The sequence below is a fragment of the Copadichromis virginalis genome, linkage group LG2 (genome assembly GCF_057382275.1).
Source record: "Copadichromis virginalis isolate Kocher_CV1m ecotype Utaka linkage group LG2, C_Virginalis_male_GT1.1, whole genome shotgun sequence".
Taxonomy (NCBI): Eukaryota; Metazoa; Chordata; class Actinopteri; order Cichliformes; family Cichlidae; genus Copadichromis; species Copadichromis virginalis.
The window spans coordinates 16,778,869-16,793,426 of NC_140619.1; the positions used below are offsets into that span (position 1 = coordinate 16,778,869).

Sequence of the window (14,558 nt, forward strand, 5' to 3'; positions counted from 1 at the left end):
AGCCAAAACCGGCTTTAGTGCAAGAAAATGCACCGCATACCAAAAACAGAACTCTTCACTGACATGACAAAGAATGTCAGAAAACCCCTACAAACATAAAACTATCACGGCGGGGATGGGTGTGTTTATGGATCAGGCTCAAAAGCAGACAGAAGAGAAACGATCTGACGTTAAAAAAAAAGCAATCCTTTATTATGGCTGATACACAAAAGAAAAATGAGGCAAGGTAATAAAAGTGGAACTAAACTGTTTTAGTTTTCCCATGAAAATGATGACAAAAGACAAGATCATGAAACTCAACGGGAACATGCGAAAACGTAACTGTGAAGTAATCCCAACACGAGTATGAGCATGAACATAAGCCCCCTGCTGTACTCACTGTACACTTATGACTGTGTAGCCACATTGGATACCACCTCCATTGTTAAGTTCGCCTTGTAATCGGAAGGTTGCCGGTTCGAGCCCCAGCTTGGACAGTCTCGGTCGTTGTGTCCTTGGGCAAGACACTTCACCTGTTGCCTACTGGTGGTGGTCAGAGGGCCTGGTGGCGCCAGTGTCCGGCAGCCTCGCCTCTGTCAGTGCGCCCCAGGGTGGCTGTGGCTACAATGTAGCTTACCATCACCAGTGTGTGAATGTGTGTGTGAATGGGTGGATGACTGGATATGTAAAGCGCTTTGGGGTCCTTAGGGACTAGAAAAGCGCTATATAAATACAGGCCATTTACCATTTACCATTTGCTGACGACACTCTGACAGCCTGATCTCTGACAACATCGAGAAGGCCTACCTGGAGGAGATTAGGAACCTGGAAAACTGGTCCCAGGAAAACAACCTCCTCCTAAACGTCAGCAAGACTAAGGAGCTGATTGTGGACTTCACTACAAAGCAGGTGATGAATTATGAGCCCCTGATCATCAGTGGTACGCCAGTGGAGAGAGTGGACAGTTTCCGGTACCTGGGTGTCCACATCACTCACGACCTGTCATGGTCGTGTCACAATTGCACCCTGGTTAAGAAAGCCTGCCAGCGTCTCTTCTTCCTCAGAAGACCTAGAGACTTCCATCTGCCACTGAGGGTACTTAAGAACTTCTACTCCTGCGTTCTGACTGGAAACATCTGCACCTCGTTTGGGAACAGCACCAAGCAGGACGGACGAGATCTGTGAAGAATGGTGTGCTCGACCGAACGCATCATTTGATCAGAGCTTGCTGACCTACACCAAGATTAGGAACCTGGAGAACTGGTCCCAGGAAAACAACCTCCTCCTAAACGTCAGCAAGACTAAGGAGCTGATTGTGGACTTCACTACAAAGCAGGTGATGAATTATGAGCCCCTGATCATCAGTGGTACGCCAGTGGCTCTTCAGACACAATGAAAGATGCCATCTGTACATTAATATGAATAGACATCTGACTATTTTACAGAATAGACAATATAAACATATTTAAAATTAAAGGAATTTGGAATGTACATTGTGCCTTGGTTTAGAGTGTTTGGAAGAATCCTGTCTCAGTCAATTATAGACGATGTGAGAGGGCGGTGTGTGTGTTTAAGGCCTGGATGGCTTGGGGATAGAAGCTCCTCTTGAAAGACCATCTTTGAACAGAGGCGGTGGTTTATGACCCCAACTGTCTGCCATCTATAATCCAGTTTTAAAATCCCTTCCCAGAACACCTGGGACCTAACACCTACTCACATCCTGGGCCATTTGAGCTCAGTAAATCACATGATAGGGTGGGACTAGGTTTCAAAATGGCTGATTATGACCCACACGTCTTCACACCTTGGCTTGTGTGATTAGGTAGTGGATCAATAGGGGGTCCATGACCCTCGTGGGGACACTCCCGTAGGGCTTAAAATCTAGGACTCGCCACCACTGACCTTGGAACTGAAGAAGCTTCCCAGACCTCTTCAGAATTTAAAGAAGTCCAGACGCTTTTCTTTCCAAGCTCCTTGGACTACGGTTACCTGGATGACTGAGAACCTTCATGGACAGTGGATGATTTTATTATTCTATGTTTATTTATTCATTAATTTATTTGTGTGTGAATATCTATGACACAAAATGACATAATGTGGCAAGAAATAAATCAAAAGTGACAGTGAGGATGAGGACTCTAATTTAAAGTCCACCATGATCATTTGAGTTAATGTCTAAATATAGATTTTTGTAACTTGGTAAGTTTGTCTTAAAATCACAGGAATGCAGTGTTAGATGTTTACAGTGTACATACAGTAGATGGAAAGACAATTAATTGCTAATTTAGCTTTAATGGCATCAGCTAGCTTTCTACTACATATTTACACTGGTTGAGCGGAAAACTATGGTGTCAAACTCGCCTTATTACTCTGATGAGTATGCCCAATCTCTGTAGCAATTCTGCAAATGTCCCAGCCCGAGGGAACCAAACAAATACACACACACACACACACACACGCACGCACACACACACACACACACACATACTGGTAAAGGTGAATTGGAAGGACAATTTTTTCAAACAAGATTTTTGCAACACTAAACGGACCCCCCTTTCCACTTGTGCTAGATAGATGAAGTGCATCTTTAAAAATCCCATTTGAGTTGTACAACACAAATCTCACTTCAAAATTGTGAAAAACACACCAGAACTCAAAATATAAGAACCTGACAACATGGTGTAATAAGAGGACAACACTAATTAGGTAACTTGGCTCCTCCCCCTGACATGAACAGTAATTGTCAGGGCTAACTTTATTAACAGGACAAAGGCCATACACATACACAAACATGTATTTTGTGTGTATTAAAAGGGCAACAGGTGAATAAAAGGAACAAATTGAGTGCATTTTACAAAAACAGGATTGTTTTGTTAACAGAAATGAAAATAACTGGCAATATAAAATTATATGTCCTCTTAGATCAGATGCACTAAAACAGTGTCAACAAAATGAATTTACCAATCTTCTAATAGTAAAATTCTAAAATAAATAAATGAGAAACCAAAACATACAAAATATCTTTTGTAACTCCTCCAAGAAGTACTTTGGAGTTATGTAGACTCCTCTACATAGGATTTTCTTTTTTCTTCAACGACACGCCCCGATTCCTCACAAAATCTCTGATGTTTTGAATAGAACGACCAGCCAGAGCAGGATCTTCTGCAGTTTTGCATTGCTGGCATTCGATAATAGTGGCCAGTTTTCCTTTTTTGATATGTTCGCCAAAATACTTCATTATCGCAGCAACCTCCGTGGGAGACCAAGGATGCTTTTTGACCCTCCTTGCATTTTCCAGAGAAGCTAGAAGCAGAAAAAAATAAATGTAAACAAACTACTTTTTAAACAATTTTTAAATTAAAGGGGACGTATTATGCTCAATTGTGTGAGTTGACATGGTTGTAGGATGCAAAAATATAATGGCGATAATCGGCTTCCTTCAAATAAGCCGAAGAATTGAGTTCTGCACACACTAGTTTTACAGCCCTGCTAAGAACAGTTAGTGTTTAGTCTACACAGCCCAAAGACGGCCTTTGCATTGTCCACGAGGACAGGTGCTGAGGCTGTGATTATGCTGGATTGTGCAAAATACACTACCTGGGACCTAAAAGAGCTCCTTTTTTAGTTGTTGAAAACCTACACTTAAGGAGTCGGGAGGCAATTCATAACCAAATATACATACAAAAGCAACAAAAAAAAGTGGGTTTTGCATAATATGTCCCCTTTAAGGTGAATTTGTTGTAACAGTGTTTCTTTGGTATAAATCCTGTAATGCTGACTGTTTAAATACTTATTACAATGGATGAATACATTTATTTAAATGTAAAATTCTGAAAGGTAGCCCACATTAAGTCAGAATTCCAATAAATAGCTATGGCAAATCACTATGGATGGAGAGCATTTTATTCCACACACCGTTATACAACAAAAAACATGTATAGCATGATATTGTAATAATTTGAAATGTATAACATATACTCAAACATTTCATATATAACTGTCTGACTCAAATGTTTATTTAAAAACAAGGGTGGACCCTGCCTGACCATGAGGTGGGCCTTCAGGTTTTTTCAGTGAACATAATTTTCTTCAAGACGTTCAGGTTACAGCCCACAATTAGCCAAACCAGCCCAAATTTTCCAATATTATCCAGATTCTGCCTATGGGAATAAGATGATGTTCAGAGTATGGAGATAATGTAGAAGCCCAATGGTTGAGGAATCCTCAAAATTAAAAACCCAAATCATAATATGTTCTCATTGCTTTGTTTATTAATTGTTTTGGTGCATTGCTGTTTTGAAAATGATAAGTATTTAAATGTATTACAGATTAAAACAGGCATAGGGAAAGTAATTTAAACATTTATCCCATTACTTAATACAAGGTATTGTTCCACATTGAATGTGATTTATGTTTTACCTTACCAAGTAGGTTAATATAATTGTCTAACCAAGTTGTAGAATTATGGTACGGTCCCTGGCAGAAAGATGAGCATAGTCACCATACTGGCTTGGGTGGTGTGGATAACTGGGTTCAAAAATGCATGAAGTTTACATTTGTGCTTAAGTGACTTTTGTATGCATGTCACCATTTACCAGATTGTTTATTTGTTTTCTTCTTACTGCTTGGCTTCATCTCCTTGTTTAGTATTCTGTTGGGTTCAATGACCTTACCCGCTCCATTTTTACTTTGCGCTGAAAAACAAAACAAAACAGTAAGCATATATTTGTTGTATTAAATCTCTTATAATGTAATGTCAAATGCTCCTGAATGTGGTCAAGCAACTAATGGACCTTGAAATCTTGAATATGGTTTCTAAGATAAATCCAGAGTCGCAACTATGACTTTTAGTTTAAGGTGACACATGTGAATGTGGAATATGGCTAGAGCTATTACAGCTGATATTAAAAGATACAAGGCTGAATTTTTCTCCAAACAAGACTCCGGTGTAGTGATGGGATTTCCGGCTCTTTTTAGAGATCCGGCTCTCTCGGCTCGGCTCACTAAAAAGAGCCGGCTCTTTCGGCTCCCGAACCGGCTCTTCAGGTTATTTTGTTGCTTTCATTCATTTATTATTAACAACAATATAAAATTATGCACAAAATGAATTACTAATGTTTAAAAACGTGTTTTCTATGTATATATGTTCATTATATAAATCTGCTTTTATTTATTCACTCCACATAAAATTTAAAAAATAAATTATAAAATACAAAAACCTACCATTTACAATTTAACTTTTAAAATTTAAACTTTAAATTTAAAAATACCAAGTGCCCAGTGCTCAGCTCAGTGGGTAGACACACTGGCAGCTTCACTTATATCACACTTAATTCACTGTGTTTTATCTTCCCATCGCACTGATGAGTGGACAGTTTTCAGGTGCCCGTGCACCGGCTCTATATGATATCCTTTTCTTGCAGACTCTACACTCTGCCTATGTATTGTCAGTAAAATTTAAATGGTTCTAGATTTTGCTTCTTTTCTTGGTGTCACTCATTTTCTTTACTCCACCTTTCTAATGTGACGACATTGTCTCTTGTTGTTGCTCCCGGCTCTCTTTCTCTCTCTCTCCCTGCTGCTGTTTTCGTGTGCTACTGCTGTTGCGAGTGTAACTACCGCCCCTAGCTCCTCCCTCTGCTCAGAGGCGGGAGGGGTGCAAACGCAAGGCTCTGTTTGCGCCCCTCCCGTCTCTACTCAGCGCAAACACAAGGCTGACGTGCAGCGAAAAAAAGTGAGAGAGAGGGCAAGAGAAAGTAAAAAAAAAAAAAAATCCACGGCTCCCAATAAGGAGCCGGCTCGCATCGTTCACTTCAAAGAACCAGCTCTAAGAGCCATTTCGTTCGCGAACGACCCATCACTACTCCGGTGACTGGTCAACTTTCCACTCACCACTGATTTACTGTAGAAAGAGGATGAGAGCGTAGAGGGAATACTTCAGAAGCGCAAACCAGGTAAATAAAGAGTAGTAGATCAGCCCTCCACACACCAACTATTTTCATCTCTCTTGATTAATCTCATCTCCTTCTGTCTCCTGCAGGGCAGCTTCCTTTCTAACATCCTTCAACAAACCTTCCTCACTGTCCCTTGTTTGCACATGCCCAACACAACCTCAACCTGGCCAATGTAGAACAATGTAGACATTTTTTCCAACATGTGCAGTCCCAATGATATTGTTCTTCCTAATCCTATCCATTCTCTCCACCCTCAAAAAGAATCCCAGCATCTTTGCTTTCCCCAAACTCACCTCCAAGAACTGCAATCTATTAAGAACTCTGCTGCCCCCTTACTCTACTGCACTCACTCTAGAGACTATATCACCACATCCTAAAAAGAACATTACTGGCTGCACACTGACTATAGTATTGAGTGCAAACTCCTAATCAACTTTTAAGCCTTCAACAACCTCGCCCCCGCCACCCTGAGGGATTGTCTTTACTGTCACTCTCCCACAACACTGCTAACACTAACCTCCTTACCCCCATCATCAAAATCATAAATCTGAGGGTACAATCCTTTGCCACTGCTAATTGCACCCTCTGGAACTTCCTCTGCTCATTAGATTCTCTCTAGAACTTTAAATCACAGCTCAAAATCACCTGTTCAAACTAGCATTTCCTACCTGACCATCCTCCAAAACTGACCTTTCTATTCTGTTGAGCTGGTCTTTAGAAAGATCCTTGACTTTCTTTAAATTACCATTTGGACAAAGGTAACAATCACTGGAAAAATGATAGTAATGAATTATCTTTTTTTTTTTTACATAAAGATAGCAAAGATAGCAAAAGTGTCTAGGAAGTAGTTACAAAGGTAAAAGCTTCAATAAATGATGACAAACACATACCTGGAGGTTCCTTGACAACTTTCTTCATCATTCTAGTATCTATAGAATCTGTAATAAAGTCTATTAGTCATGTGATTTCATAAATTGAACAAAGTTGAGACTAATCACATTGTACTTACCAATCTGTGGATATACAAGATTTCCTTCATTGACCTCACGCTCCGCTCCGACCTCCTCACGCTCCGCTCCGACCTCCTCACGCTCCGCTCCGACCTCCTCACGCTCCGCTCCGACCTCCTCACGCTCCGCTCCGACCTCCTCACGCTCCGCTCCGACCTCCTCACGCTCCGCTCCGACCTCACTTTCTTCACTTGAATCTGTCAACTGTAGGTTATCTAACAAAATAAAATATTGTCTTAATGAATTATAAGGTTATAGTGCAGGAAACGTGTATAATTCTTAACCTTAACACCACTTTACCTTCGATTTCAATCTCTTCAAGTGTTTTGCCTTGAAGGCTTTTGAGAGACCCTTTCTCCATGGCAATCAGTAGTTTGGATATTTTGGCAAGCTGGGTAGTAGCCTCTGGAAGTCTATAATATTCGCGATGAACACGAATATCATGACCTAGGAAGTTGGCAACTTGGTCTAACTCGTGATTCTTGAGGTTTAAGATCTGAGACAAAGTTGCGACATGTTTGCGCAACTGCGTTGAACGTAGGTGTTCAGGGTTTTCAGCCCCACATTCAGTCGCATAAATCCTCAAACAGTCCTGTCCTCTGTAGGGAGTCAGACAATGAGGTCTGGCAAACAGGAATATGTTTTCTGCCAGAACACCACAGTCTTGTCTTTTCTCTGTCAGCCGTGTTATGGCATTCACCATGTCTGGTGAAAGTAGCACTGCAACCTTGCGTCCTCGTTTACCCCTCAATTCTACACGACTGAAGTGTTGACAAAGGTAAAGTTCAAATTTTGTCAGTCCAATTGCAACATCCTTGTGCAGGGTACTAGTGTCTCTCTCCTGGAAGCCATTCAGTGTCATCTTTGAAATTTCTCCCCCTCTTCTCCTGTTAAATAGTATTACATTTGCCATGGTAGCTTTACAAAGTTCACTGTATGATTTTGGTGAACTATGCTCTTCCAAGTCCTTCAGTGCTTGTTCTGTAGTCTTCTCCAGATGTCTATGAAGACGCTGAACATCTTCTGTGAAAGGAAGTGTGGAAGGCTTGTTGAAGTGCCGCTCGTTTAGTGTGGTTAATGCAGTATGGGAGATGAGTTCTGACCACTTTGTAGCATAAAGGGTTTTGAAACTCTGGGTTGACTTTATCAGTGCACTGTCTTCTGCCATCAGTGCTCTGCAATGTATAATATCACAGACTTTCTGCAGTGAGTGTCCCAACTTTAAAGCAAGGCTTGGAGTCGAGTAGCAGTTCTTTTCTTCATCATACCCACACACCTTCTTAACAGCTTTGATAACCACATTGAAATTTGCAGGTCTTACAGCATCCTCAAAAGTGTGTATTGAGCATTCTTTCCGAAGTGTGAGCAGAAGTCTTCCACATTCTCGGAGTGTCTGGCGAATGTAGTCAAATTTGGTGGGATCTTTCCCATGTTTGTTAAAGAATGATTGAGCAAGCTGAAGAATAGAGAAGTCACTTCGCACAGTAGAAGTTATTTCATCATCTTTCATGACAGCTAATATCTTCCAAACACCGGGGGAAACTTGCTGACACAGAGCTGACTCACTCATACAGGCCAGGGACAAGACCTTTTTTCGTCCCCCCTCTGAATTGGCCTCCACTGGTTTTGAAGAACATTTACGAACATGTCTCCAAAGATCTCTTTTAAGATATAATGCCTCGCAATAAATGCAGTGAATATAGTCTTTTCCTTTGTAGGGTTTTTTTGATGTGCGTCTGGTTTTTAATGATCCAATCCCACTTGCGATGACCTCCGAGTTATGTCTGTGGTTTCCTTTGTTTCGCAGCTTAGAAAGCATTTTCAAACGGTCTTTGGACTTCTTGGGAAGACTTAAAACTCGAGCAACATCTGCATGTGATTTCTCATGAGTTTTTAAATGACGTGTAAACTTTGTCTGTAGTTTTCCACAAATGTAGCAGTATGTTTTGTTTCTTAGTGAGGAGGATGTTTTTAAGGAATCTTCAGCCGTAGTATTAGAGTCATCAACAATGCCTTCAGCATCAGACTTTTCTGCTGTGGCAATAACCCCTGATACGTCGAGCTGTCTTGTGCCAATTCCATCTTCAGATATTGATTCGGCATCTTCTGAAATTCTTTGTCCTACTCTCTCTAAAAAACTTTCTAGGCGAGGTCTTTTCGTTTTGCAAGCAGATTGACTGCTGGAGATCTCAGAGTTCTGTACTTGTTTGCAACTTATATTTAAAGGCTCTGATTTGTTGTCCCATGAGCTGTCTGAGTCAGCTATAGAATCTGGCACATATTCCTCTTCTGATGAAGCCCCCTCACTTGAACTATCTTCACTAAAGACCTAATAACAATCAAAAACACAAAGTAAGACTTTGTTTACCTTACATATTTTACTGAGAAGAATTCTGCAAAAACACTTACCTCTGGAAGAGGTTCAGTGAGGTTCACCTTGTGGCTAACATAACATCTTTTGTGCCAGGACTGGTAGCAAACTAGACAGAGAAAAATTAAGTTAATAAAAGAAAGGTAGTTAAAGCCGCTTTCCCCAATTTAAAAAAACAGGCTAGATGGAAGCATAAACACAGTCAAGAAGGCTCCCCCCTCCCATTGGATATTATCCATAGGCCACACCCCCTGGTGTGCTTTGCTGCTAAACAGGCCAGTGCATAGTGTGGTGGAGCCATGTTAATGTAGAATTTAAGGAGTCAGGAAAGACTGTTCTATCGTTTTTCTGGACTGAGCCATGTTATTGGCTGATGGTTTTAGACAAATGCAACAGAACCACTTCATTTTTTTTTCTTTAATCTCCAAACAACATTTATAGCTATGCTTTGTTAAAATGTTGTTATGAACATGAAAAAAAAATATGTTAAGCTAACTTGTTTTTGCAAATTGGGTATAGCAGCTTTAATAATGACATGGTAAGTAAATATGTAAAAAGTGCAGATGTAAAAGGTTCATTATGAACATATATCATATTTACTTATGGATTAGTTTTTATAGTGTTCCTTATGGATCATATTTAAGATATTCTAATGTACCCAACCTTCCATAATTAAATAATTACCTTCACATCTCACACCACTCCATTTCAGAGGCGAAAAAGGTCCTCCACATGCAAAACATTTTTCTAAACTTGACATTTCGTCAGGGACTAGATCATGATCGCAGTCCTGTTTGGTAAAAAAAAACAAAAAAAAAAACAGTATAATCAAAAACAAAATTCATACTTTTGTGATGTAAAATATCACAACCAAATAGTTGTTTTGGTTCCTCTTTAAAAAGGAGTTAAGGACGGAAGAAAAAAAAAAAAAAAAAAAAAACAGGTTCAAGTGTTACTAAAACTATTAAATCAATTTTTGTAACTTTTGCAATGCAAAATTTAAAGGGAAAAATACCTGCTGTATATAGATCAATTTTCAAAACAATTTGTTCTTCTAGGTTTTATATTATGGTATATATTACAAAACCACAATGAAAAGAAAATTCATTGTGGACCCACAACACCCAAAAAAGATTAGACTTACAATTTGTTCTTTCTGAAATGAGAAGATGTGTCCAAAGTTTTGACTGGGAGTGTAAAAAAGTATAATTAAATCATGAAGTCATGAATCCATCAAGACATAACGGATGGCCTTTACACAACAATGTTACATAAATGTGCTTAGCATTAACAGGAAAGAGTTTAGCGATTGTTTCGGTTGTATTTACATGCTCCTTCCTATAGTAAGCTTCATTCTTGCTCCTTGATCAGCTGAAATTCAAATATGCGATCTAACTACATCAGAGTTCATTTCAACCAAGCCGAGAACTACGTCTTTATGCAAACCAGATTTAGGGTTGGGGTTTCATACTTCTTGTTTCAAATCTCAGTCCTCCTAATGCGTGCATCTTACTTGGTCAAGATAACCAAGGACCCACATACCTCAATACTGCCTAATAACTAGCACCTCAGTCTACAACTAAAACAATCTGACACTGAAACTCCAATTTACCTTTGTTGCGTCGTTAGGAGAGGAACTGGCTGCATTCTCATCCACAGCCTGAGATGCCACCATGTTGGATTTCTAAAGAAGAAGCGTGAATAATGAATGGCAGTCTTTGGGTCTAGCCAAGATGAATACAGTCCTCCTAATGTCTGGACCTGTCCAGTTGAGTATTACACAGGACCCGTGTGTGTATGCACAATTGCCAGAGTAACTCTCATTGATCTGAATTCATTTCTAAACTCAGTCCTCCTAATGTCTGGACCTGTCCAGTTGAGTAATACACAGGACCCGTGTGTGGGCGCACTTGTAGGTAGAACTCAGTTGTTTATACTTCCTGTTTCAAATCTCAGTCCTCCTAATGCGTGCATCTTACTTGGTCAAGATAACCAAGGACCCACATACCTCAATACTGCCTAATAACTAGCACCTCAGTCTACAACTAAAACAATCTGACACTGAAACTCCAATTTACCTTTGTTGCATCGTTAGGAGAGGAACTGGCTGCATTCTCATCCACAGCCTGAGATGCCACCATGTTGGATTTCTAAGGAAGAAGCGTGAATAATGAATGGCAGTCTTTGGGTCTAGCCAAGATGAATACAGTCCTCCTAATGTCTGGACCTGTCCAGTTGAGTAATACACAGGACCCGTGTGTGTATGCACAATTGCCAGAGTAACTCTCATTGATCTGAATTCATTTCTAAACTCAGTCCTCCTAATGTCTGGACCTGTCCAGTTGAGTAATACACAGGACCCGTGTGTGTGGGCGCACTTGTAGGTAGAACTCAGTTGTTTATACTTCCTGTTTCAAATCTCAGTCCTCCTAATGCGTGCATCTTACTTGGTCAAGATAACCAAGGACCCACATACCTCAATACTGCCTAATAACTAGCACCTCAGTCTACAACTAAAACAATCTGACACTGAAACTCCAATTTACCTTTGTTGCGTCGTTAGGAGAGGAACTGGCTGCAATCTCATCCACAGCCTGAGATGCCACCATGTTGGATTTCTAAGGAAGAAGCGTGAATAATGAATGGCAGTCTTTGGGTCTAGCCAAGATGAATACAGTCCTCCTAATGTCTGGACCTGTCCAGTTGAGTATTACACAGGACCCGTGTGTGTATGCATACTTTTCAGTATAGCCTTTATTCATTTAATACTATTTATACTTATACTGTACTATTTACATTATACCTTGCTTCTCCATGGCCAGTTGGAATCACCATAGTTATAGGTGATTTCTTCTCCTGGACCAATATCTTTGATTGCAAACAAACAGAGATGGGGCCTTCCATCCACTCTGGTAACTGTCATTTTACTGTTTGGATTCACATTATCGTCATTTACAAGTCTGCCAAGTGAGCCGTCCTCTCTGGTAGCATCAACACTAAAACAAAAAGTATACAATAACAATTACACTCTGTAAAGAAAGTCATTAAGTATATTAGGTTGTAGAACGTCTGAATAACATTTTAATATTCAATTCAAAATATTATTTGAATATTATAATTTGTAAACCTCATGTATTTTATCCTTTATCAAAGCAGTTACATACCATAACTGTTTTCCATTGAACTTGAAATCAAATATGAAAACCTTGAGTGCATCATGGTAAAGTTTCATTCGGTTTTCTTGTTCCTCTTTAGTTATGATTTGTCCTCTGTACTCAAAAAGAAAATCTCCCTTTTGAAATGACCGACAGCTGAACACACCGCGACCTAAAGACACACATCAAAAACAAATTGGGCAATAAACTATAAACCATTTAATTAAAATCCTTCTTGTTTTTAAATATGTTTTTTATTTGATTATATTGTATTATTTATTTTGGAACATGTAACATGTTCATAATTCCTTGGGGAAAGACAAGGAAAAAATAGAAATATAATAATAATAATAATAAAACAAGTATAATTATATTCGTGATTATTAATTTTCTCATGCATGGTATGCTACAAAAAAACTACAAAAAACATAAAAATTTCTATTTTGAGAAGCTGACTGCATTCTTTGGAATCAACTCACCTTTAAATGAATCAATATACCTCACATCAAATCCTGCCTTGTCTTCACCTAAGGAGCAGTAATACCTAGCATCTTGTATGGGATTTATTTTAGCTCTCCGTGGCCTTGTTGCCGCCATCCCCTGCAAAGATCAGGTATTAATGACTTTAGAAATAACACATTATACTACAAAATGTATGTAGACATAGAAATAAACAGATCGAAAAATCTATTTATGTTGGGGAGAGCTCCCCTAAAGGTTCCAAATATCTGCATGCCCTACCTGTGGAAGTTCTGTTTCGTATATTTTATTTGGTCTAAGGTTACTGCAAATCTTAATGAGTTAATTTTCATATCCACATTTCCTTAACCTTTTATATTTCTTAAAGTTATAAATTAAAATAATGATTTAGTATGGTTGAACAATAAGCATATTTGTCCTACAGTTTTTGTTTCATTTGTAAAATATTTTCTGAAAACAGATCTCACTAGTTTTAAAACCACAAGTTTTGTGATGCTAAAACCAAAATTAATCAAACCAACAGCAACAGAATGTCAAACTTTTGCTACTAGCATGCTGGCTAGCTAAACTGTCAAAAATTAGATGCTTTGGTGTATCCGAACGTAATATAATAACCTATATTACTTTGCTTTATTGGATGAATATATTTATATAAACATCATGTGTAAGGGAATTTGTATGGTTCTCACCTGATCTTCCTCGGTCTTAGTCGGGGGAAGAGGGTATGTGGCGGGGCGTGTTCTGCGATGCCGCTGCATGTGAGATGGACCCACCTGCACGGCATCTATAATCACACCACGCTGGCTTAAAACTTGTGCTCTGCTTGTGGTGTTGTTTGTGGTGATGTGTACGGCAGACACAAACATACCTTCCCACCCTCATACACACAACCACAAACACTCGGCCCTCACCCAACGTGGACACAGACATAAATGGACACTGTACACACAATCACACTCCCCAAACATTCTCTACATCCCAGGTCCAGGTATTCTTGCCCCGGAGGGGGAACTCATACCCAGACCCAGATGTTGCCCTCCTCCCTGAGGTGGAAATCAAGCAGACCGTCCCCGGCTCCGCAGTGGCAGGGGGCCGCTGCAACCCAGGCCTCGATCAGATGGCCAATTCCACCTTCAGGCCCCCCCGCCCTGACGGCTGGCAGAGAGTGGGGCTCTGTGAAGACCCCATGCCTCCCTCCGCTCGCTCATATGTAGTGTTGCTGCGTGCTGTTCTAAAGTGCATTTAAAACACGGGAGGAGATGTCATCTGTTCTTTTGATATTCATCAGAACCCTGGCTGCAGCATTTTGGATCAGCTGAAGACTTTTAGTTGCATTATGTGGACTTCCTGATAGTTAAGAGTTATAGTAATGCAGCCTTGAAGTAACAAAGGCATCAACTAGTTTTTCAGCATCACTCCTGGATGGGATGTTTCTAATTTTAGCAATATTACGAAGGTGGAAGGAGGAGACCCTAGAAACCTCTTTCATGTCAGATCTAAATGACATGTCTTTGTCAAAAAATAACACAGAGGTTCTTTGCTTTATTACTGGAGGCTAATTTAATGCCATCCAGATGAAGGGACTGACCAAGTAATTTGTTTTTCTGAG

The 14,558-nt window shown here is 39.8% G+C and overlaps 1 protein-coding gene and 1 pseudogene across 1 annotated transcript; both read right to left on the reverse strand.

The window, feature by feature from the left end:
- Nucleotides 1–2,686: 2,686 nt before the first annotated feature.
- LOC146717128 (uncharacterized) lies at nt 2,687–11,076 on the reverse strand. The gene is made up of 8 exons (XM_085472022.1): nt 10,927–11,076; nt 9,999–10,104; nt 9,353–9,423; nt 7,244–9,272; nt 6,943–7,158; nt 6,824–6,871; nt 4,575–4,673; nt 2,687–3,282 (listed from the first exon to the last, which is right to left on the reverse strand). Exons 1-8 carry the CDS (start codon nt 10,987–10,989, stop codon nt 3,047–3,049), a joined length of 2,868 nt encoding a protein of 955 aa, XP_085328148.1. The 5' UTR covers nt 10,990–11,076; the 3' UTR covers nt 2,687–3,046.
- Nucleotides 11,077–11,677: 601 nt separating this feature from the next.
- LOC146717129 (histone-lysine N-methyltransferase Set8-like) lies at nt 11,678–13,185 on the reverse strand (annotated as a pseudogene).
- Nucleotides 13,186–14,558: the final 1,373 nt, after the last annotated feature.

Coding starts and splice junctions, on each gene's coding strand:
- LOC146717128 (XM_085472022.1), bottom strand. CDS start 10,989: ATGGTGGCATCTCAGGCTGTGGATGAGAATGCAGCCAGTTCCTCTCCT. Junction 10,105..10,926: donor CTCCTAACGACGCAACAAAG/GTAAATTGGAGT, acceptor TTTACCAAACAG/GACTGCGATCATGATCTAGT. Junction 7,159..7,243: donor TGAAGAGATTGAAATCGAAG/GTAAAGTGGTGT, acceptor TTATTTTGTTAG/ATAACCTACAGTTGACAGAT.